The sequence below is a fragment of the Leuciscus leuciscus genome (assembly GCF_965113295.1).
Source record: "Leuciscus leuciscus genome assembly, chromosome: 14".
NCBI lineage: Eukaryota > Metazoa > Chordata > Actinopteri > Cypriniformes > Leuciscidae > Leuciscus > Leuciscus leuciscus.
Genome location: NC_138738.1, coordinates 17,642,239 through 17,669,268, shown reverse-complemented (window position 1 = coordinate 17,669,268; position 27,030 = coordinate 17,642,239). Strand labels below are relative to the sequence as shown.

The following is a 27,030-nucleotide window of genomic DNA, read 5'->3' as shown; positions in this document are numbered from 1 at the left end:
ATGTTGCTTGTGTAAAAAAAAAAAAAAGATTAATCTCACTTAATTATTTTTTTAATAATTGATCCAAAACCAAAATGTGTTAGGTTGTGCCCCGCGCTCCCCTACATGAGATCAAGAAGACTGTACTTAAGTTTTCTATAAAAAGTTATTTTTTTATTATAATTAAATTAAATTATTATGAGAATATTCTTCCCCATGACGTGACCACTAAACGTCGAAGAGAATCCTCACACACCAGTTGGCTGCCGTCTCTGCTTAGCGTAGTTAGGCCTACTTGGCACCGTTTGGTAGGCTAATGGTAATAATAATTTGGTAATTGGTAATTTGGCTTTGAAGAGCGAAAATAAGAAACAAACTTATTATCGTGCTTTACCAGAAGAGACAACGGGAGAATGCGTAGCGTTACCTGTAGCTGCTACTGATTGATTGATTGAAGACCTGTAGACGCAGTAACAGAAGCTAGAAGACTTTGTACGGATACACAAGGTGGAAAGATTCGACGATGAAGATCTGATGACCAAGTAGCTTCTTTTTGTTGGACAGGAGGTAAGGGAATTATTTTTTTGTAAACCGCGCTCTCTAAAACTCGTTAGTATCTGTTTAACTTAAACTCATCGATCATGCCGATTCACGTCGATAGATGGCAGTGCAGCGTGAAACAGAGACGCTAAATTAGTTAGCTAAAGAATTTACTAAATGCACGCACCTTATGTTTACATGCATATTTTGTTCAACACGATTGCAGATTCTGAAAGTACTTTTTATACTAAACTTTGCAATCCGTTTCATATAACACCCGTTTCCACCACCTGTATGAATTTCAAACAAAACGTCTGCGCATGTGCAGAAGATTTTGACTTGAGTCAAATTATGTTTTTTTTTTTTTGTTTGTTTTTTTTGATCATTGTATTAGGTCATTGTCGTTGTATGTACGCACGCACATACATTTGCCAATATCGTTAATACGACATAAAAGTTAATATGGAGTAACTTACACTTTAGACACAGTACTGACAGTAATTTGGTGTCTGTTCGCTCCGATATGACATTACGTTAGTTCCAAAACAAGTCAAAGAAGATTGCAAAATGAATAGCGTCTCCGAGCAAAACAATATTGGTGTTTCCTTCTCGAATTAATCCGTTTTAAATCGGTTGAATCATGAATAATGTAATGGCTCATAAAGACGTAGTCCCTTGTCGCCACCTTCTGGTGTAAAAGACAAGAGTAGATTCAGATCTTTATCTTCTTGGATGGTTTATTTAATTTAAAACTTTTTTAAAAAGTTCTGCTTAAATTTTGAACCCTTATTTCCATTAAAAATGAGTGCCAAGTTTCTCTGCAATCTGTTCATTTACAAGTGTCCCTTGATCAGAAGATACAACAAAGCATTAAGAAAAAGAATGAAGTGTGTTATATAAGCGTGAGGCTCCCTATAAATTCAAACAATGAATATTGCAACATAAAATTCAGCCAAGACTTGAACATCAAGGCCACATATTTTGTCTTTAATTAGGATTTGATTATTAATGTAATACTGTACATAATTTTTTATTCTGAGATTCATATTGCTTCTGTCCCATCTTGCTATGATCCTCAAAAGCTTTTATAGCAACTACATTTAGCCCCATGAATTGGGGAAATTAAGCGAGCAATGCCATAGTTACGTATTATAAATGTATGAATGTTTTCAAGCCATGCAATGGATTAGGTAGGCTAGCCGTTTATTTCGAAACATAATTAACCAAGGGGCCAACAACTCGTTGTTGAGTTTTACCGTTTTCGAATCCATTCAGCCAATCTCCGGGTCTGGCGGTACCACTTTTAGCATAGCTTAGCATAGATCATTGAATCGGACAATACCATTGGCATCTCTCTCAAAAAAATGACCAAAGAGTTTAGATATTCTTCCTATTTAAAACTTGACTCTTCTGTAGTTCCATCGAGTACTAAGACCGACGGAAAATGAAAAGTTGATATGGCTAGGAACTATACTCTCATTCCTGCGTAATAATCAAGAAACTTTGCTGCCGTACCATGGCTCCAGCAGGCGTAATGATATGACACAGCGCCTGAAAATAGTCCCCAGCTCGGTAGACTACAGGGTCGACTATTTTCAGGCACTGCGTCTGTTTACTCTGGGGGAGTTGTAAAATGAGCCTATTTCCAAAAAAAGTGGAGTATCCCTTTAAAACGACACCTATTTTGTGTCTAGTTTAACATTAGCTAAAAGTTTAGTGGTTGTTATGTAACATGATGACTTTGTAGCATCCCCCTTTGAATTTATTTTACATTTTGTATTGTATTGTAAAACAGAATAAATTCACTAATTGGTAATGTAAGAAAAATAATGTTGACGGACTTCTTCTTATCTATATAAAATTGTTTTTGTTTTTTTCCCAGTTCTTCTCAGCTATACGCTTTATCAAAACACAAACATTCAGAGGGCATATCCTGAATTATGTCATGGAAAACTTCAACTAATTGTGTCACGTGGGCTTAGCTCCTGGTGGTAACTCCAAGATATTGTTGTCAAGGGGACCTGGAACCAGTTTAGCTTGCGGGAGTCTTAAGGGGGAGAGTTAGGGAGGGAGGTAAAAGCTCATGTGAGGCAATTATTAGTGTTATAAATAACAGCATGAATGTACACAACTGCATTATGTATGAAGAAATGATTTTCAGAGGTATTTTGCTGTCAAATTCATACCTTTTACTATTTTATTTCGAGTGATAAATTGCCTGTATAATTAACTGTGATATTTAAACCGAAAATGTTTATGCAACACCAGCGTGGTTGTTCATTTGGTCAAATATAAAAAAAAAAACATTCAAAAGTTTAAATAAGGACGCCTGGTTTTCGCAATGACGAAGTGTTTTCAATCAAGTAAAAAAAAAAAAAAACCCTGCTTTCTATTATCCTATATGTCATTCACACAGCGTGTTTGGCTAATTATAAAATCTTTCTCTTCAGATGAGGATTCTGGCCGGTAAGTTCTGCAATTTTCTTGAAGTGACAGCAGGTGTTTAAATATACACAGTATTAAATTGGTTAGGGACACAGAGTATAAGATGTGATAATTTCTCAACAGAACATTATTCAGGCTTTTTTTTTTTTTTTTACATCTATAAATACCCTAATATAACCGAATGACATGCATCCAAATAAACTTTGCCAATGAAATCAACTTTTCATTCGGACCATTAGTTGTTTCACAAGACTGAAGTTACTACAGGTTCCACATTGTGTTAAATAGGTCAGTATTGATCTGATAACACTCTGGCATCAGTATTGACAAGACTTTACACAGAGGAACGATGCTGTGCTTCACATGCCATGTTCGATCTCACCTGATTTGAAAATGAACTAACCTTCACGCTATTATGGATAAAGCAAAGGAGTGCAGTTGGCTTCAGGTCACTGGTCTGTTGATTCTCGACCGATTACAAAACGAACCACTAAATACTTTGCAAAGGTATATTTGAATTTGTCATTTGGTGACTGGTGAAGCAAGAGTGGATGCCAGTCGTGCCAGTTAAGTGTTAAAAAGCTTAGTTTAGTGCAATTATTATTGAATAGTTCCGAATCTGTATGGCATCAATACAACACACAGACTTATACTACACAGATGACAGTTATACATACCAACTAAAATATTTAAACACAGAATGAGCCACAAACCACACAGGCAACATCAAGATGAGCTATAAAGCTACGACACTAGACTCATATCAACCACTAAAGAGCAAGGAAATGTATTTTGCCAGAAAGGTTCCAGCATCAAATGAATAGTTTGAAATGATTGTTAAGTGAAATGAATTTAGACATGATAACATAAAGTGCAACATGAAAAATGGATGTTTATTTTGGGATTTGGAACATTATTAGTTATTTGATGACTGCAATGGTGATCAAAATGTGTGGAAAATATAGGTGGAAATGATGCACAATTAAAATATAGTCTGATACATTACTGATATATGGTACATTGCTATGTAAAATATTAGTAAAATAACATTAAATATATCAAATTGAACTGCTTATTAGGGTATATTACAATTTAAAAGCATGTGGTGAAGTCTTTCCCTATATTTACATCTTAAATATGTGATCTATATTGTGGTTGTGGTGTAAAATCCTTGACCATCACTAAACATACTGTAAGGCTACGATTAAATTCATGTGTCCCATGTGTCCATCTAAAATTATCATTTCTATTGTCCCCATTCTATTGCCAGTGACAAGCCTTGCCTGATGTGAAAAGCTCAATTTTATACCTAACAGAGCTGCTCTAAAAAAATAAAAAAGCCAGTGTTAGCTGTTGTGTTGTCGGTTAGACATTTATGATGGCAGTTTTTATTTATGCTAAATGGTAGAGGTTAGACATGTGATGGTCAAAGCCTTGCCATTGGTTATAATCATCATTTCACTCTTGCGGTAGCTGCAGTAGTTCTGCCCACCTTGTTTGTCACCGTGAGGAGGGGTTTGCCTTCTGAGGACGCCTTATTGGGTATCTCCTTCAGGACCATGGCAACGGTCTTATCTGCAGCCCTAGAGTCTTTCCCCTACAACAGTGAAATCAACAATGCCTTGTGTCAGGACAGAATATTTAGATATTCCAATTATTATTCGTCCTACGGTGCTTATAGGCTCAAAGATTTATATTCTTAAAGATTAATATGATCACACTGGGTGTCAACAACACAGCAAAAGGAAACACTGCCTAAAGCCACACATGAAACAGCTGTATGGAATGACAGTATATTCTTTCTCACGTCACCCTGGGTTTTACTTTGCGTGATGGAGTGCCACCGCAGTCATGCAAGTGATAAGGGTGGCTGTTGTCAACTGCTTTTATCTGAACTACAGAGACAGAGACATATGGCCAGTCTGAACAGTTAGTCACTTCAGGATTCAACCACTACCTCCCCTGGGGAAGAAGGCACCCTATTGCTCCAAGGACAAGTTACATAATGGGTTAAATTGAATTGGACAGCTCTGTTCAGCTTGGCTAAACTCGCACTGAGTAAATGCAGTGTCCAGTGAATTTATTAAATTGAGAACACTTACAGTTGTGCTCAAATGTTTACATACACATTGCAGAATCTGTAAAATTTTTACAAAATAAGAGGGATCATACAAAATGCATGTTATTTTTTATTTAGTACTGTCCTGGACAACATATTTGACATAAAAGATGTTTACATATAGTCTACAAGACAAAAAAAAAAATTGCTGTATTTATACAAATAACCTCGTTCAAAAGTTTACATACCCTTGATTCTTAATACTGTGTGTCGTTACCTGGATGATCGACGAGTGTTTTTTTTGTTTTGTGATGGTTATTCTTGAGTCCCTTGTTTGTCCTGAGCAGTTAAAAATAAATCTAAATTCTGCAAATTCTTCAGTTTTCCAGCATCTTTTTCATATTTGAAGCCTTTCCAGCAGTGACTGTATGCTTTTGAGATCCATCTTTTCACACTGAGGATAATTGAGGGACTCAAACACAACAATAAAAAATGGTTAAAACATTCACTGATGCTCCAGAAGGAAACACTATGCATTAAGAGCTGGGGGTGAAAACTTTTGAATTTGAAGATCAAGGTAAATTGTACTTAATTTGTCTTCCTGAAAACATGTAAGTATCTTCTGCTGCTTCCGAAGGGCAGTAATAATAAAAAAAAAAAAAAAATTCTAACAAAATAAGAGAACCTGTTCAAAAGTTTTCACCCCCCAGCTCTTAATGCATTGTGTTTCCTTCTGGAGCATCAGTGAATGTTTTAACCTTTTTTAATAGTTGTGTTTGAGTCCATCAATTGGGCAGTTTATCTGTACAGGAGAAACAAGGGACTCAAGAACAATTATCACAAAACTAAAAAACAGTCGTTGATCATCCAGGTAACAACACACAATAATTATTAAGAATCAAGGATATGTAAACTTTTGAACGAGTTTATATATATATATATATATATATATGTAAGGGATAATGTAGAGCGATGCGGTTGTTATAGCGAATGCAACCCCGGTGGTCTTGAATCAGCCTGAAGGGGTTGTTTTCGCTATAACAACCGCCTCGCTCTACATTATCCCGCTTATTACATGGCTAGTACCTACCAAATAAATCAATAATTTGACACAAAATATTGGTTTAAAAAGGAGTTTATTGATTTAAAAACGATTGTATTGCTTCCGCTAAAGAAAATAGTCCGTTCCGTCTCTACGGTTAGAATCCTGCGTCCATAGCAACGCTCCGTTTTTCATGGCAACGGTGTGTTATACTTAGCAGCGGTCTGTTATCAAGAAATAACAGACTGCATTCTACATTAGAATTCAACCAAGCCATGTAATATATATATATATATATATATATATATATATATATATATATATATATATATATATATATATATATATATTTATTATTATTATATATATTTTTAAAATATATTTTATTATCTTGTGGACTATATTTAAACATCTTTTATGTAAAATATCGTATTCAGGAAAGTTCTAAATAAAAAATAACATGCATTTTGTATGATCCCTCTTATATTGTTAAAATGATTAATTAACATTAAACTTTTGAGCACAACTGTATGTTAAACTCTCAAATATACAAGTACATAACATGGCCTATCTATGGGGACTGCAGATGTTAATTAGCCTAAGGCTAACTCTGGTGTAATGCATCAAATGTTTACATTTATGTTTTTAATTGCACATGGTCCCTTTTAAATAAAATAAAATAAAATCAATCTATCATTCTATCTATCGTTCTATAGGCCTATAATGCATCAAACTTCAAGGCATTTTAAACTTTTTTTCAACACTTTCAAATAAGGCTTTGTCAAGCCAACATTCAAAGTTTATCTTGGGAAAAAAAACCTGCTTTTCTAAATAAAAACAATAAATTACTAATTAAATTCCAATAACTGTACAAATAAAAATTACACATTTCTTTGAAAATCAATTAATCTTTTAAAAACATGATCAATGGTGAAACATCCATCGCTAAAGTCTCATGCATTGCTGCAATAAAAATCTGATCTAGTCAACTAGCAATTTGGACACTCAAATAAAACATCCACCTCTACATTTCAAAATCTAGTTTGGTGTGGTGACATCAGCATTAAATTTCAAAGATGAAATACTGCATCTTTGCAAAATCAAATTCAATAAAAACACACACACACACACACACACACAATTTGCACCGTAAAACTTTCCAGCCATCTTTTTTCAATAAAATGTATTCCCTTACGGTCTAATCTAGCATGGCACTGCCATTAGAGATAAGAAAAGTAATCTCTCTCTCTGAATCACACTGTCGTCATTCTTAAAACAAGAAGTGCTCAATTCTCAATTCATTCGCTCTACTCTGTGATTGTGTCTTATGGTCCAGTGCCATTGTGTGTACGTGACCTGCTGAGACATCTCTCCAGAGAACTTAATGCTTTTAAAGGAGACGAAAAACACGTCTTAGTTGACTGATATAAGTGTTTTTTAATAAAAAATGTAAGCAGTCCTTACAAAGTGAGGAGTCTTCTCTGCCTCATGATTTCTTTTTGTCATCTTTGCCCTGTTGCCCTATGAATAAACCTTCATGTTCTGTTTGCAGTCGAAGAGACCCCAAGGCCATTTTAAAAGCTCAAAAAATATATTTAACATTTCACATCAGACTGATGCTAAAATAATTTTCTTATTCTTATGGAGAAGGGATTATAGACAACATTTTAATTACAGTTTTTCTCAATCGCCTTGGCTCAATTCTCAAATGAGACTTTTTTTTTTTTCTCAAAACAATAAGTTAAGATCTAAGTTCAGAACAAGCCGTTTCTTGTTCACATCAGATTTGAATTTCTTATTGATTTAATTGCATGTGTTTTGGCACGTGTGCAAAAAAAGTACAATTGTCTACAATTTGCACAATAACTAAATGCACATGGTTTATTGATCAGAACTGATGAGTTGATTCTCAGTGAAATTGTCAAAATCTTCACAACTTCTAAACATTCTTTCATCGTGTGAGCCTTCAAATGCAAATTGATTCATTCAGTGATCAAAATCTGTTATATTCCATAAATATTTATGACATGGAATGTTTGTAATGTCTGCTATATGGAGTTTGCTGACAGCACATCACCACCATTTTTGAACAAGGAGGAACATCACAACTCTGAACAGCAGCAGCTACGTCAGTACTGTATGTGTTACATGTAAACTGAAAATTATGTTAGAGAAAGGCTTAATAGAGCGTGTAAAAACAAACAAGCAAATGAAAATTTTCAGTTTACATGTAACACATCTCTGCATTGTTCATTTTCTTTTTGTGTACTACAGTATTGACTTTTCCAAGTCAATTTTTACCTTACTGTCTGAATCTGAATCTGGATAAATTTGTATATAACTATTTCCATGGTGAAAAAACATCTAAGCATTTTGATCAGTGTGACTCACACGATGACAAAAACACTTTATTTTGGTGCCATTAGCCAAATTGCTGACACAATTAAAACAGAAATTAGGCAAGTTACTACGTTTTGCAGACATGCAATAGAGTTCTGATGTTACAGCAAACAGTTGTGACAATTGAGCTTAGAGTTTAGAGAATGTTAAGACTGTTTCGAAAAATGTGCCAAAGTAAATACAATGGAAATTTAATTATGAATGCTCTTTGTGATATCGCTGTATTAGAAAATCTGCCCTATGTCATGTATTCCTGCGGCAAAGCTTAATTTTCAGTAGCCATTACTTCATTCTTCAATGTCACATGAACCTTCAAAAATCATTCTAATATGCTAGAGATTTCTTAATATTATCAATGTTGAAAAAAGTTGTGCTGCTTAATATTTTAGTGGAAACCATGATACATTTTAAAGGATTTTTTTATGAAAACAAAGTTCAAAAGAACAGCCTTTATTAATTTATTAACAGCATGATTAAAGTCTTTACTGACACATTTGAATTTTTTTTGCTGCTAGAAAATGAATTGACATTAAATTAAATCAAACTAAATTCTGCACTATACTAGTGTGTGTATAATGCTGCTATTACGGCAGCTTACGATGTAAATAATCTCACAAGTGCCTGGGATCAGCTGGTATCAGTGGTGCTGAACTGATAGTTTCCTTGACGAGTAAAAATGTCTGCCACATTTGATCACATCCTCAAAAAGGTGATATCTCAAATAATGAATTACACTCAGTTGATTTAACATTAGTATTCCAACCTTTTTATGCAAATGTATAAAATAACATCTCTTGCATGCACAATGTGTCACGTATACAAATTATATTTCACAAAATTTGCACTCATTTGTAAATCATCATGTATCTAAATTATCTTTGAGGGGCACAATGCATGGGTTTTATATATTTCACTTAATTAGCAGTAATTAGGAAGATTAATTTGTGATGCGTGACATGGGGTTGGGCAAAATTCAGGATTTCAGTGGCCCCCTTTCTATTCATGAGCTGGAAATTGAATTGGAATGTGAATTCAAATGAGAGGAAAAGGACTTTATGGAACTGCAATTCAAAGAAATACAACACAGATGCACAGCAGAAGGAATTTCATTAGTCCAACACAAGTTCTGCGACCAAAAATTGTTTCAATGTTGTAAGCTGCTTAATGTTGTTCGGCTCCATTTTGAAGATTTAGGGGTATTAGAGCATTCTGAGAAATTAAGTGTTCTTCCATTATGGTCAATAAAATATATAACAAATATAAACTTCAAATACAGGAACTGAATTTAAAAGGCGTTCTCCTGTCAAATCTGAATAGTGTGCACAACCCGGTGAACTGCTGGTGATTGCACTCTGCTATAGTCTTTGGATTATGTAACAGTAGCGTGGATAATGCATGGCTGTTTGATGCATCTTTAGTTCAGCTCCTGGCAGGACTTGGTCCATTTGCTGGATCTGTCTGCAGCTTCAAAGAGAACATTCATATTAGCCTTGACTGCCCACTGTACTCAGGACCAATCGCCATTGTGTGTGAACAAAACACAGCACTGCCTCTCTAATATTACACGTCTGTACAAGAGTGACAGTTAAGAAGGGCCTGTTACAAAAATAAAATGTGGCCATGAAATGAAGCACCGAAGGTGCTTAGGCACCTATACGCTGATTTCACGCAGCCGCCATTTTGAAATCGAAAGTGAGGCTCCGGTGGTAAGAACCCCGGAAACAACAATGCCTTGGACTACCAACCTGAAGCTGCTGCCGCGATTTACACTATTGGATGTTAATATCCAATATAGGATATGTATATATCTCATTCCTGCTTCTTTTTTTACTTTCTGAATTATATATAAAAAAAAATATTTTATTTATAAATGAATTTCACTGTATATAGTCTAAAGAATGAAAGAAATGTATGTACAGTTTTAGAATTGACACAACATCATTAAACACAACAATACGCCATCGCATTCACGACTCTCATGTGATTAAAGGCGACACTTCCGGTTTTCTTCCCACCGGAGCCTCGCTTTCGATTTCAAAATAACGGCTGCGTGAAATCAGCGTATTGTAATCGTTAGTGTGCTTCTTGTTCTTCTTCTTCTGCTCTGGAAGTCAGTGGCAGCCATAGGCGTAATTTGCGGATGGGACATGTCCCCACCACTTTTTTTTTACCAGGAAGGATGTACCTTATATAAAAGAAACATCTCCTTGATTAACAATTCATTTGTTTGTGTTAAATAAGAGGTGTTCTGGTGTTGGAATGTTTTGTTTTTGAAATCACACGGAGTGCTCGTTCCTGCTGTTATCAGTGGCGGAAGGCAACAGTGTTCTCTTGGCACTCGTGCACAGTCTTCACACAAACGAGCGCTTCAATCTATCGCTTAAGGCTGTTGTGGAGACTCTCTGTTCATTCCGGTGAAATCACAAAGCAAAATGCTCACAAACGTGTCCCTGCTCTTGATATACAATAACTGATTAACTTCTTTGAAAAACTATAATTAGAAACCAGAAACTCTGGCATCTTTATGGTACGGATGGAAGCCCATAGAACTGCTTGCAGGAAAGTTAGAGACTCTTGCTCGACCAACTGTCCAAAGTTTCACTTACGTTTATGCTAATAACTTTTGAACAGTAAGGGCTAGAAACAAATTACTCATTGTTGCAGTTGGTCTGATTCTCCCATCCATGCTGGCATGACTTGACTTATGCCTTCTTTGTTCTTGGCCCCTTAATTGCTGCTTGTTGCACGGCACCTATTGTTTCCGTTGGCGTTCTTCTTCTTCTGCTTCTGGTCTTGAGACTATGTCAGCCCGTAGTACCATATGGTAAAAAGTTGTGATTTTTTTTTAAACGGAGACCAAATAAAATGGTGCTCTGCACGCTCTGTAAAACTGAAATGGCATACCACAGCAGCCCAACTTCTATGCAGGAGCATCTGAAAAGCATCCCGGGCTATCCTACCTCAAAAAGACGAGACGGCAGCACAAGTATTTGGACTATTATAGTGATTTTTTTTTTGCAGCATTAGAATATGCTTGTGTAGTAGTAGGGAATTCCCCTTTCCCTTGTTTTATGCGTTCGTTACCCTTATATGGTAATGGGTGGATGAGGTAATTAGGGCCGGTGTATTTAAGTGTGTAAACGGGAAGCCCTAGGATGTAGGCTTTGCCATACCCGCCCCTCTTCCGGTTACCGGTGTCACTTTAGCCGAGTGATGGCTGTAGCCGTCTCGGCAGCGTTCCCTGGGAGTTGCGTCAAGCCCTCATGGAAAGCTTTAAGCAGAACATTCGCGAGTGCATCCTGACCTCGTTGACATACGTGATTCTCGTGTACTACGTGACGGTTAACTCAGGTCATGCTGCTGTTTTTCATGATTAGGTTATCTTCTTTGTCTTTTGTGAACGGATACTTTTCTTAGGTTCTCATAATTTCACTAGTTTCTCTGTTTTTGTTTCTTTTATTTTTGTGGTTTGGGTTATTTTGTTAATTCGGTATGTAAGTTGGTTTGACCAGTGTGATTTGGGCCGTAGTGGCCGTGTGGTGTAATTACCTTGCAGCGTGTAGTGTGTCCATCTAATCGTCATCCATTGAGTATTTTGGGGTTCTCAGTGCAGACGAGGTAGGACGGGTTATCCGTTTACCAACTGATTTGGTCAACCATCATATTTGTGTCTAATGTGATTGTGTTTTGTATTTGTACCGCACCCACTAATTTCTCTTTTTGTCTTTTTTTGGTTCGAGACTCTTCGAGTCAAGGCTGAGTGACTAGGGGGAGGCTAGTCACCTGGGTGAAACACATTTGTTGTGAGTTTGGAGCACCAGGGTTTGCGCACATCTTCCTATTTTGTTTGCTGTGCACACATAAGTGGTTGAGAGCACAATTTATTACAGCTAGGTTGCCACCCCTAAGGTAAGCTTTAGTCTTGCAGTTTATTTTATTTTATTTTTTTTATTCTCTTTTTGTTTGTTTTATTGGTGGGAACGGTACAGTATTTTGCTTTTATGTCAGGTTTGAGGTAATTCAGTGATTGAATCGAGAGGTCTTGAAGAATGTTCTTTTAACATTGTGATACTCCTAATATTGTTATAATAAACTTACCAGTATTTATACCATGATTAAATTATGCCAGTGAAATATTCTTCCTCTTAAATAAAATTCATTTGTTTATTGGATGACACGACTCTGTCTTTTCTCTGCACCACCGAACCTGTGTTCCTTTCATATTTCCTTGGGTGCAATTCCCAAGGTGGCGTAGTCAGTATAATCTGGGTTTAATCATATTGAAAATACCGCTCTGGTTACACTTGTCAGTCCCGTATTTTGCAATTAGTACAGCTGCATTCATACAGCATTCAGTTTTATACAAACTACAGTGAGTGTGAGGCTGCGAGATGCGTCTCAATCATACTCTCTGCAAACGGTTACAAAACATTTAACGCTGTTGTTGGTTATTTAAAATATCTAATTGATTACTCGTGCCTCGATTGGACTCATTTATTTAATAATGCGCAAAACTTAACGGTTCCCTTTCGAATGGGAACTCGTACTGCTTCCAAGGATGCTAATGGGGAATGCCTCCAGCATGACCTTTGACTGAAGCACGTGTCAAAACACGACAATAACATTGGCTGGCGACAACCTATGACGACACAACTGGTGCGACCAGGGTATAAAAGGGCGCCTGTTGTACACGTCATCCTCTTTCTTCTCTTCAGGCCGTTTGTTTGTGACATGTCGAAGGTAGTATGGCAGCGAAAGCTTTCCGGAAGTGCGTTCATCCGTGTCAGCACTGTCTGACACCTGATGACACACATGAGCTATGCATGATTTGTTTGGGCGAGGAGAATGCTCGCTCGAGTTTCTCTATGGAGAAACTCCACTCTCATTTGTCCCTTTTCTCAAGGGAATTGGGACAATCGTATGCGCCCCACGGATCAGGACCTGCTGCAGCTGAAGCGAGGCGGAAACTGAGATCATGGGGTTTACAGATGGAATTCGAGAAAGGTATGGAACTTTCTCATTCTTTTGTAGCTGACGAGGGCAAGCTGCTGGATGAGAATGTGTTATCGCTCACATCTTCTGATCTGGCAGCGATTCGGTGTGCTCCTGGCTTCAAGCTAAGAAGAGCAGGATATGGCTTTTGAGGATGATGATGTCTTTCTTCACAGCCTGCATGCCCTGCGTACGACGAGCTACTGGATTAGATTTGCCATGGTGGTGCGAGAGATGTGAATTCGCTCACAGCCGGTTAGACGAGCGATATCTATCCAGTCATAATCGTCCAGCTTATGATGCTGTTTTACGTGGATATTGGAACACGAGTGAAGTACAAAGCCTTGTTGTCACGATCAGGTTGTGTAAACACACACGAAGATGAAGATGAGAGTAAATAGGTAATCTTTAATAATCCACACAGGTTAAGTCCAACATAGTTACACGATTAAACACAACCGTAGTATAGACCAGACCAGACAAAGTCATACAAACAGAACTGAACTTAAATAGTGACAGGATAATGAGATGATTGATTAGTGCACAGCTGAAACTAATGAGTGTCCATGACAACAAACTAAGGAAAAACGGTACTGACTGAAAACAAGAGTCCATGTGGTGTGAGAGTGTGACAGAACGCACCCTCCTGGAAGGCACGTCCTCACGCCGTAGTGACAAGGAGGCAAAGAGGATGAGGAGATGGCAAAGGGTTGGCAAAACAGGCAGAGGACACATGAGGAGGTTCTGGAGGTGGACAGCTGACCAGGAGGAGGCGGAATACAAAAGTCCAGATGGAGCAGATGGTGGTAAAAGCCATAGAGGAGCCTTGAGCAGAGGAAGATGGTAACTGACCCAGGCCACAGCTGAGACTGCGCCCCATGGCGGCGTAGTAGGAGGGAGGAGCCATGGAGATGTCACTGACGCCATCATGGGGACGACCGGAGGTGATGATGTCATGGAGGAAGGAGCCCACCGCGCAGCCGGAGAGCCGATGTAGCGAAGGGACTCCGATGATCTAGGCAGCCGTGACGTAGCCACAGTGACGACCCCCTGAGATGGTGGAGCCTGAGGGAGGGAGGAGCTGGCCGAAGTTGAAGGGGTGGAGGGCCGGAGAGCAACAACTGGCCCGCAAGTCTGCTGTGTAGGCTGAATGGCCGATGGTCACTGCTGACATCGAGGGAGGAAGGAGTGCAGGTGCAGGAGCCAGGGCAACAGGATTAGGAGGAGTGGAACACAGAGGCAGAAGACGGAGCCACGGGCTTCCCACATCCAGGAAGAGATGGCTCGTCACACCAGGACGATTATCGCGAGTGCTTATCGCCAGCGCTTTTCGGGACGTTTTTCGACGTCATGATTTAATTGTGATATTTTGAAATGTCAAATGATGCAATGTTTTAGAAACCAACCAGCTTGTCCCGTAGATGGTCTGCTTGAACACTTTTACCTCGCGCACGAGCAGTTCCGTTTGCGCTCTGGAGACGCCTTCGGTCTTTCCACTATCAAATAGTGATACATCTGTCATGTAAAGCCGCCATGGCGCGAGCGCAACTGGCATTTAAAGGGAATGGGAGATGAGACTCTGATTGGCTTAACGTAAATCCCAAAACACACCCATTACTCATTAAGAGAATAGGAACAATCCTTTTAGACCATGCGCCTGGCACGCCAACCATTTTTTTCCGTCGTTAAACTAGCAAAAGTGGATTCGGACACGCCTTAAGTCAACTTGCTTTAGACCATGCGCTTAGATCGTTATAATAGGGCCCTATGAGTTATATATATATGGTAGGGACATGAAAACGTACTGAATAGTATGTAAAAATTTCAAGATCCTTATTAAATTAAATAAGAAATATAGAGTCATCGCCTTGCTTGGCCACACCACTACTGTAGAAAACCATTCTAAAGGCTTTTCTCCTCAGGAAGCTCAAAGATCCTGGATCAGGCGTCACACCTTCTTGCCGGTCCTTTAAATGTTTATGACTGATGTATCAGCAGAGGTTCTAATCTCCTAAAAAAGCTAGAACAGCCTTGACACTCTCAGAGGTGCTTCTCATGTATTTACATTACCCACTGTGTCCTAATACAAACCGCTGACCTCAACAATCCACAGTGCTCTACAGTCACAGCTGGTTCTAACAAAGGGTATTAAAGTGAAGTGCTGTGAGAGATTGCATGTCCTGTGTTATAAATATAAACAATTCTTCAATGTGGTCATTTATGCCAATTTGCAGCTGCAGCAGTACGTCATGCAGCACATAGAATTGTGCCCTAAATATGCGGCAGAGTCCCGCTCATTTAATGATTTTAATTTTCTCCCTGTGCTGGGAGCACTTTCTGCTGCTGATCTAATTAGAGCATTTCAGGGACTAAGCAGATGGAATACATTGTTCGGCAAATATGGGATAATTTCTGACCAACTTTATTCAGAAAGAGGGCTCACGTATAGAGATAGTTATGCCGAGATATACTGTAGATTAGTACACCTGGAATGTATACTAGCAAGTTTCAGAGATGGTGGTGGAAAAGTATCAGTGATTTCATTCATTTAGAAAAAGAAATTAGTCAAGTAACTTTAAAGTAAAAAGTAAAAATATGTTTTTTTATCTTTAGACACAAAATTGCCAGTTGCCACAACAAAATTTACCATTTGTATTTCCAGTGGTGGAGGAAGTACTGAATCTCAGTACTTAAGTAAAAGTACAAATAACCAGAGACATATTTACTTTAGTAAAAGTAGAAGTACCACAATGAAAACCCTACTTAAGTAAAAAGTAAAAAGTACCTGATTTTAAATGTACTTTAAGTATTAAAAGTAAAAGTACTTGCATAACAATTTATTCTCTTAATGTCTATATTCTAAAAATTAGGGCTGTAACAATATGAATCCGAAATCGCTACACTCAGATCTACGAACCTGTGTCGCGGTGTGAGAAGGGAGAAGGCAGAATCGCGACACACCCCTTTTTTGAAGTTAACATTATACAATACGTAGACCTACACCACAAAACTAGTTGAGGATAAATTATTTAATATTTGGCAATTCCATCGTTATAAACGGGACATTTGCAGTAAAAACTTGAAATATAAATTCTCAGAAAATGCATTTAATGCATATTGAAAAATATCAGTATGCGTTTTATATTTAATGGGAAATCTAGGCTACACATGCGTTACGGGACACAAACAATATTTAACTTTTAGGTAGAAAAATATTTTTTTGTAATTCTGTGAATTACACTGCGCAAACCAAAAGTAATACCCACCGGATGAAGGGTTGGCTCTCCACAGAACATAACATATTCATTTTATTTTATTTTTCGTGTTCCCATTTATGAGGAAAAAACAATGTTACAGACGTGACCGCTCTGAAAGGCACTAAAAGACTGCTTTAAAACTTTCACTGAGACCTCATACAGAAAGCACAAAGCCTTTTTTAAATTTGAATTTCGTTTTGTATTAATTGTATCTAAATTTTAATCAATGTTTCATCAAACAATTGCCAGGATTTAATAAATAAGTAGAAAATAGATAATCACGACACGTAGGCGCTGGCGAGTGAACTGGAGCTCGTCTCATAAATGAACCGAAACTCAGCGTATAAGGTATCCTACTTGCCTCACAGACCTGATAAATATATCTTTAGACAGCTTTAAATGTGTACTTTTAAACAGAACAATTCAAAACGAAAGAAAACCGACTGCTCTCTGCTTATAATCCGTATGAAATGCGCATTTCTCTCTGGCGCGTTCACTACTGCGAAGATCGCGTATCAGTATCGTCAACCTCATCTTTGCAGCCGACACAGAAAACACTTGTTTATTAATAAACAATTAAAATGTCTTCTTGCTATATTTGACATATTCATTACTTTTGCTGGTTCTTTGTGACAGCTTTTAGGTGCTTTATTGTTAGCGCCACCAACGCGATCAGCACCGAAAACATGGAGATTTTTTTCAATCCCTGTTTTGGCAGGGGAAAAACTGATCCGAAAATGTAACGAAACGTTGTAGAAATGTAGTGGAGTAGAAAGTATAATAATTGCTGCAAAAAGTAACGAAGTAAAAGTCAAAAGTATGCACTATTGATTCTACTTAAGTAAAGTACAGATACGTGAAAAGTGTACTTAAGTAAAGTAACGAAGTATTTGTACTTCGTTACATTCCACCACTGTGTATTTCTGACCAACACAGTAGTGGTGTTTCGTTCCTGACTGAATCATTGTTTCTGAACTGATTGGTTAAGTGAATGATTCTGTGACTCACTCTCACAGAGACATTAGCTGTGTCCAAAAATCGCATACTACATTTAATGAGGAACTTGAAAAAGTATGTTCTGTGTGAATGTGTGTAGTATTAAGGAAATCTAGCACTTCATCCGCCATGTTGTCATTGACTTGCGATGTCAGTTAGTTGCTGTACTGCCATTCACTACTCCTATCCTGTGGCCTCATGGGATAGTAAAGTGTCAATCTGATGCAATTCAGAATCTTGGTAGAAATAATCTGTGTACTTTTCGTGTACTGTTTTTGAATACTATGAATTCGGACATTCTAACTCAGGGGTTTCTAATCCTGCTCCTGGAGGGCAACTATCCTGCAAAGTTTAGCTCCAACCCCAATTACAGTAAACACACCTGAACCAGCTAATTAAAGGAACACTCCACCGTTTTTCGAAATAGGACTTATTCACCTTCTTTCCCACCTTCTTTCCCACATTTAGATAGGTGGGCAAATGCATTTTTGTCTCAGTGCATGCATTGTTTTAGTTTGACAGGGTCGGCGTGAGCTTAGCTTAGCATAATGAATGGAATCCTTTGTTGCCAGTTAGCATGTCCTGAATAAAAGTGATATAAAAAATTTAAAAAACCTTACCTAATTACTTCTTGTGGCCTGCGTATTCACAACAAGTACAAATAGCGATGCAGATTAACACTAGGCGATTTCCTAGGCAGATATTGACTTATATATTAAGGACTATATTAGGGGGAAGCACAGGCGAAGCACTGCTACTTGGGCGTGATATCTCTGCGCCCAAGTAGCAGTGCTTCGCCTGTGCTTCCCCCTAATATAGTCCCAAGTCAAAATCTGCATAGGAAATCGCCTAGTGTTAATCTGCTTCGCTATTTGTACTCGTTGTGAATACGCAGGCCACAAGAAGTAATTAGGTGGGTTTTTTTTTTTTTATATCACTTTTACTCAGGACATGCTAGCTGGCAACAAAGGATTCCATTCATTATGCTAAGCTAAGCTAGCGCCAACCCTGTCAAACTAAAACAATGCATGCACTGAGACAAAAATGCATTTGTCCACCTATCTAAATGTAGGAAAGAAGGTGAATAAGCCCTATTTCAAAAAACGGTGGAGTGTTCCTTTAAGGTCTCACCTCTTATGTAACAAAAATATATGCCAATAGCTAAATATAATGCGATGTATTAATACATTTCCATATATGGGAAACTGCTTATATGTTCAATATACTGCAATATATGCATTGACCATGTATCAGAATTTTTGCTGACTCACTCATAAAGATTTATTTAAAGGCCCACTGAAGTGCCTTGGAACGCGCAGCTTTGTATGATGTGTTGACGTAATTTCCACTGAAACAGGAAGCTAAGGCGGGGCCATATTACATATTACATATTACTCCTCTCCCTTTTCAAATAGCAAATAGCGTTTAGTTTAACTCACAGACTGCAAGTCGTACTTGACAGCATGGAAGCGAATCCGAGCGCTGATGATTCGTTGGATTTAATAGTAGAGGTGTGAATAAATTCTAGCCATTTCATTCTTAACCAATGCACAGTTAGAAAACAGAATAAAACTCGAGCGTTTGAGCAACTGAACACACATTTCCAACCCATATTGCTCAATGACGTGTCAATGTCGCTTTGGCCGGGTAGTATTTATAGCATAGGGGGTGGGAGTTGCGGGACGCTTTAGATTCTAGAGAGCATTTGATTGGATAGAAGATGTGATGAGAAGCTAAAAAAAACGTAAATGTTGATTTCAGGGGGCCTTTAACTGCTTCACTTTGAGAGAAAGCTATTTTGTAAATCTGTTTTTCAGTCATGATAGTGATTTTTTTATTTTTTTATAATTGCAATTATTCGATAAAAGATAAATGGTGTGATAGAAATATTTTATGTAATGGGTATTTTCAACATTAAATGTACAGAGAAATGCAGACTAAGGATGCTCAGGTCAAAGGCCATATATACTTAACCAAAAAGTGCTTAACACAGAAGAACTAACAGTCATATGATTAGCTTAGATCATTACAAACCAATCACCAGAACAAATCACAGTGAAGAAGACTTGAGTGACATTGATTTTTACTCAACTGTATGATATAAATGTACATGTATCTTTCTGTTCAGGAGACTCACTTAGTTGTTGTGACCAGTGGTCTCCCGGCCGTGAATAAAACTTCATTTCTACAAAGAGCAACTTGGGAGTCGTGTCAGGTATATGCTGCGCAGCTGGGAAATGGATTCTACGCTCAAAAGACAACAGCTGAACATCAAGTGTGATTGAGGTAGTAATAGAAGTAGGCCTACTAAAGATTCTATGCTCAAAAGACAACAGCTGAACATCAAGTGTGATTGAGGTAGTAATAGAAGTAGGCCTACTAAAGATTCTATGCTCAAAAGACAACAGCAGAACATCAAGTGTGATTGAGGTAGTAATAGAAGTAGGCCTACTAAAGATTCTATGCTCAAAAGACAACAGCAGAACATCAAGTGTGATTGAGGTAGGCCTAGTAATAGAAGTAGGCCTACTAAAGATTCTATGCTCAAAAGACAACAGCAGAACATCAAGTGTGATTGAGGTAGTAATAGAAGTAGGCCTACTAAAGATTCTATGCTCAAAAGACAACAGCAGAACATCAAGTGTGATTGAGGTAGTAATAGAAGTACTAAATATTCTATGCTCAAAAGACAACAGCAGAACATCAAGTGTGATTGAGGTAGTAATAGAAGTACTAAATATTCTATGCTCAAAAGACAACAATAGAACATCTATGTGTGATTGAGGTAGTGATAGTAGCTTCATCGACGGGACGCCGTCACCTTACTTCAGGGAAGTATTGTATTGCATTGTATTTTTAACAACTGCAAGTTGTTTAAATTGTCCGTGGTAAAGAAGTCAGATTAAGTAGGTTGTATTCGTATTAAGAATTTCCACGACAATGGCAATGCCAAATGAGATCCTATGAGTTAAAAGAAACACATTTGTGGTTAAGTTAAGTATCAATAAAAATAGGTATTTTAGCCTCACTGACGGGGCTATACTGTTAAAAAAAAGTATTGAGTGTATAGAAATGCCTTTCAGATTTGAACAGATATATTCAAAATAAAGCAAACAATCACTTGATATGCAATGTCCAAGATCACACATTCCAGTTCACATTGAGTTTCTTTTGAAAAGCTTTTGCTAGAGGAAAATACAGTTCCCTGCAATTAGCGGGCATCAAGATGTCCAGGCTGATGCTTGTTGTGGCCGGTAAATAGTTATTTTCAGCTGGCTTTGCTGCCTTTAGCCATCCTCTTGTATCTGACTAACCAAACACTTGTTATGTGGCATCACTGTCTATTCCATGAGTCTCTTTGGACTAAGTTTTATTGTACAGCACAAGTAATCTTGATAATGAGCTACTCGCCACTGCACCGCAGACACCATTGCCACTCACAAAACCAAAGAAGAACAATTTAAAGGTCAGGTTTGTGTAAAAGCTTTCTTCCTCATTTTCCTTTGTTCTTCGGCGACATGTTAAATGCTAAACTCTGAGAGCTCCTGCAGGGCACTTTCAGGTGTACAAAAGCACCTTCAACATCTGAAGGCAGAGTTAAGAATAATACATGCCAGCCAATTAAAGTCGTGTTAACTCGAAGTACAGTTTTTTTTTTTTTTTTTTTTTTTTTTTTTTTTTTTACCTCCTTACCATTATATGAAACCAAATCAGCAACGTAGACTTGAAAGTTCATTCTTTAGAATTGGGGGCTACTATTAATGAATGGGACTTTTATGGTGAGATGGAGCTATTGGGCCCTATTTTAACGATCTGAAACGCAAGTATCAAGCGTGAAACGCAAGTAACTTTGTGGGCGGATCTTGGGCGCTGTTGCTATTATCCCGGCGGGATAAATGACTCTTGCGCCCGACGCAAATCTAAAATGGGTTGGTCTGAAGTAGCTTCATTATTCATAGGTGTGGTTTGGGCGTAACGTTAAATAAACCAATCAGAGCGACATCTCACATTCCCTTTAAGAGCAGGCGCGCTTGTTCCAATGGCGGATTGATATTATAACGACAGATTTGCCAGGCGCACGCCAGGAGTGGTTCACAGAGAGGTTACATTGTAAGGGGATGGGAGAAACCCACCCAAATTAGCTTCGGTTAAACAGGCGTATAATAATTTGGGAAAATGTGTAAGCTAGATTTATGCCTATTTTTTCACATCTTCATGGACACAACAATGATTGTGTTAATATTTTTCCTTGTAATAATGTATGGTTTTCTAAAAATGAGAACTGCTGCGTCTGTGTGTAAATGAGATAAGCAAAGTGCATGTGCGTTGTGCACACGCTATATTGATTATGGCCAAGCATGCGCCCTTAAAATAGTATATGAATAACATGCGCAGTGCGCCACTGACTTTAGACTAGATTTTTCCTGGTCAGTGGCGGAATTGTTTTCTAAACCTGCAAAATAGCACCAGGGAACGTTTGCGCCCGGAACACGCCTCCTCTTTGCGCTGAACCGCCACCGGGAGCGCAAGTTCATTTCCTAATTTACCGACGTGCGTCTGTGGAGAGAAAAGTCAATTGCGCTGGGTGCAAGATAGGGCCCATTGTCTTCTTGGCCACTAAATCTCATTTTAGCACATTTATTGAAACGCTTTACTCTCTTAATTTTGACATTTTATCTGAAGATTAATATTTGTGAGATTTATTCAATCAGTTTTGATGTTAGTTGATGTTTTTGTCACTATAACACAGATTATGTGAATGTATAGCTCATCTTATTAAATATCAAAAGATATTTCCTATATATATTTGATGAGAGATATACATTTAGATTGGACAGTGAAAATATCAGTGTAAACAGGACAGTGTAAAACAGCCAACTCAGAAATGGGTCGTTTTATTTAATAATTCCATGATTTTTTTTTTATTAATTAGATGAATGAGTTATAATTTACATATTATAATTTTTTATTAAAAAATGTATTTGAAGGAGAAAAATTTACACAAATAATTATAAATATTGTACGATACAATACAATGTCCAAATACACAAAACTGTTTAAAATAATTTTGTACATCATCCGTTAAATTTTTTAACAAGTTGCTAAATTGTATGCATGGTTCTATAAACTTAAAGGTGCAGAAAGATACACATGGGGGCATGAGGAGCAAGTAAATAATAATAGTTATAGTAATAACAAATATTTATTTCTATTAATTATTAAATTAATCTATTGTTCATCATTAGCTATAATAAATTAGTAGAATGACTCAATCCGAATATATAGCATTGCTGCTATTCTGAGATCTCTTCACTGTTATAAAATATATATATCTTTAATACATTTAATATATTTTTTTTTTTCCTATGTAATATTTAAATAGAACATTAGAGTATTTTACATTATTGATACCTCAAAAAAATTATTATATATAAATATATTTTATACATTTTGCAAATATCTGATAACAGCATTTCCATTTTCTGCATTAACAATTATATTTGCAAATGTTTCCATTTATTTTCCCTAGGAAAAATATTAGGTGATGCATTATCGTTCTGAACTTGATATCTGAACTGATCTAAATAAGTTCCACTGTGTCGAGTCTTACCCCATCCTCCCCAACATGGGTCAGTTTTTGACGTCATTGTAAAGGAGGCTCTGCGTAACTCTCAGCAACGTCACTGATGCTCTTGAGACTCGTTAAGGCTGAGTTTTTTAGAGCAATTACGGGGTGATGTGAATATGAAGTAATTTAAGTTTCATCGCTGTGTTTTGATTTCAGTATGGAGATATAAGACTACTTTTTTATTAACCCTGTTGATTGCTGTAGATCGGCTTCATGTGCCATCTTATCAAAAAATGAAATGAGAGCATTGAAAATATTACGTGGAGGAATAATTATGGCGACACAAACAAATTTACCAACCCAGAATGATAAACAACGTGTGGAAGGAAACCAATCTATTTATGTGAAATAATTGGTTCATACCTCAGCATGCAAAAAATGGTGGCACGGCGAGAAAGAGAGAAAGGTAAAGGGAGATTGCGTTGCATTGCATTACCTCTTTCCTGAGGTGGGGATGCATGTTTGTATTTGTTATATGAAACCACAAGGACATTTAATTTAGTGATCGACCGATATTGATTTTTTATAACCGATACCGATACCGATTATTTGCATGTTTATGTGCCGATTACCGATATGCAGAACCGATATTTATTTACTGTTATACTTCTGGTTTTGACACAATTATTACAACACAAATGAACTGAACAAACAATTTTATTTATAACAATCACTCCCTCCTTGCATACATAAAAAACTTTATATTTATACACAAATAAATAGAGGGGTCTGAGTCCAAAAAATAAAGTGCATTGTTACTAAGTGTCTTTGTTTAAAAATAAAAGCTTTGATGAGGTAAAAAATAAAGCACAAAAATTATTCTAACATATATTCAAAGATAGTTGAGTGATGTATCTTTAAGTGGTTCCACATGTTGGAGGTATTTTTTGTATTGTATTTTGTATTGAAATGTAATTCATTTTAAACAGTTTTAGAAGGTTTATGTGCCGTTTAATAGGTTTAAAGAGTGAGGATTCACTGGGTAATATTAATTCACTGAAAAATATTAGCTGGAATATAACATTATCAGGAAAGTAACAAACAAAACAGCATATTTGCATTTTCCAACTAGTATGTTATTAATTATTAATAATGTTTTTGTCGGTCTAGATCATGAAATCCTTTCTGACAAAGTGCTGTTTATCTATGCGTTTACACAGAACTATATAACTTACTCAACCGCGATCGCGCGTGGACATAATAAATAATTAATTTCCACAGAGCGGTATTTATTTAGATTTGTATTAGCGAAATAATGGTTATGCAGTAAATGATAATATAATTTAGGTTGTTTAAACGAGATAATCTTGTCAAAAGTTTCATGCAGTAGCCGTGCTTGAGCATTCCTGGTCATCAACCCAGTGAGTGCGCAGCAATATGAACAAACTTTTTTTTTTCTAGACTATATAAACAGCACTTTGTCAGTTGACATTTCATGATCTAGACTGAATCTAGATCATGAAATGCCAACTGACAAAAGTGCTGTTTATCTATGCATTTATTTTACACAGAACTCAACCGCGATCGCGCGTGGAGATAATAAATAATTAATTTCCACAAAGCGGTATATTTAGATGTGTAACGTTATTAGCGAAATAATTGCTATGTAGTAAATAATATAATCTAGGATGTTTAAACAAGATAATCTTGTCAAAAGTTTCATTCAGTGGCCGTGAGCATCCTGATCATCAACCCAGTGAGTGCTCAGCAATATGAACGAACTTTTTTCTCGAGACTAATGGTGAGCAAATACAACTGATAGAGAATTAAATTCAGTGCTTTTATTTTCAACATGCACTCATTCATGTCTGTTTTATTTAATTCATGTAAAGTTACGTCTTTATTGGGGCAGGACATGACGGATTACGCTACGTGACTCCATGAGTTCGTCTCAATTTTTTAGAACCAAGCTGCATAAATAAACTAGGCTATATCAGGCATTCATGTCTCAAATCTCATTTCTGCATGTCTGTTATGTTAAATAAAGTTGAAAAATTAAAGCAAAGCAAGCAGAACATATGTTTTACCTGTGCACAGAGTTGTTGTTGACTGATCTCCTCAGACGCGGGCTGCAATGGCGGAATTCTCAAAACGGCCACAAGATGGCGCCGTTTATCGGCGAATCCGATATTACAAAACCGATACCCGATTATGGGAAAATGCTTAAATATCGGTAAAAATATCGGTAAACCGATACATCGGTCGATCACTAATTTAATTTAGTAACAGTGCAAATATTCAGATAAAAGGCACTGCTTATGTCTCTAAATGTGTGGTAACTGAGAATATACATTACAGAAAACCTGTAATTGACCCCTTGAAAAAACACTGTCTATATATGAAAGCCGCACACTTCTTGTCCACTTTTTCTACAGGGTGACCTGATCATCATCTCCTGATGATTTGTTGTTGAGTGTTTAATGAGAATATAATGACAGGGCGGAGAACTGGTAATGGGCCGACACCCTATGCATGACCAGTTTTTGGTGATCAGAACCCTTCAAAAATGTGTTTTGGGACTTTGTGAATGCCCTGCACAGTCTGTTGTTTCCAAATCCCTTGTTCTGTAGAGACAAAGCCTATTATCGCCATTGTTTCGCCAGCCCGTGTCTCGAGGTCTCCAATTAATGGGTGTCCTAACTTTCTCCTCTGGCTTTTGGGAGTCTACTCCTTTGTGGCACGTCACTGGGACTGTAGGACGAATCTTCTTCTGTCTCTAAGGAAAAGAGCACTTCTGGATTGAAAAGCTGCCCGCATATGTGCGACCCAAGGTCAAAACATTTCCTGTAAACTATGTCCCACGAGACCAGTTTTTTGCTGGATCGCAAAGGTGTGAAGCTATAGGATTAGGAAATGACCAGAATGATCTCGCTGTTCATAAGGATGAGACTAAGGCTTATGGTACTGAGCTCTCATAGGCTTTAGGATGTTCTTTTTGCTCTTGACGGTGTAAATTACAAACCTGAACATACCTGACAGTTCTCACCTTACATCAAGAATGTTTACATTTGATATGCTTTCTATGCTTGAGGCAGATGAGGTGCTACTGCTAACACATTTTGCAATCATTTAGAATATGAGATATTCCAGTATATTGCATTTTTGTCCACACATAACAGCTATTAAAACACAGCTAACATTTAATGTTAAAATGTAGGTAATAAAATTAGATACAATAGGTGCATATTCTTTTAAATTGATTTTCTTTTAAATTCTTAATTAGGTGTGTGTGTGTGTGTGTGTGTGTGTGTGTGTGTGTGTGTGTGTGTGTGTGTGTGTGTGTGTGTGTGTGTGTGTGTGTGTGTGTGTGTGTGTTTGTGTAGGTCAGTGCTGCCTACAATATAGGGACTAAGTGTCCCCACAAGGACAGTAAAATCTGAAATCACCTTTGGTTATTCCAGTCAATGATCCCCATGAAGAAAATGGTTTAATTACACATAATAAATCTAAAAAGGCACAAAGGTTTGTGTGAAGGTTAGGTTTAGAGGCATGTGTTAAGTTAGGGGCCAAAAAGTATAATTAGCTCAGTATAAATACAATGGAAAGTCCCCAACATGGCAGAAAATCAATAACTGTGTACGTAACCTTAAATTGGCATGGAGGACTGTCTTGTGCATTGCCACCAATAGCATCTGCTAAATGAAGGTTACTACTACTTATGTTCTTTCAGAATATAATCTGATTATTGAAC

At 37.2% G+C, this 27,030-nt stretch overlaps 1 protein-coding gene across 4 annotated transcripts in view; it reads right to left on the bottom strand.

Moving 5' to 3' along the window:
- The window catches only part of pex5la (peroxisomal biogenesis factor 5-like a), a 98,384-nt gene that overhangs the window by 38,345 nt on the left and 33,009 nt on the right, over window positions 1-27,030 (bottom strand). For 3 of the 4 annotated variants that reach the window (XM_082189525.1, XM_082189527.1, XM_082189526.1), the window contains exon 2: window positions 4,457-4,561. The exons of the other annotated variant lie outside the window; for it this stretch is intronic. In XM_082189525.1, the coding sequence (XP_082045651.1) occupies window positions 4,457-4,561 (105 nt within the window). The remainder of the gene's footprint in view (window positions 1-4,456; window positions 4,562-27,030) is intronic. 4 annotated transcript variants of the gene reach the window in all.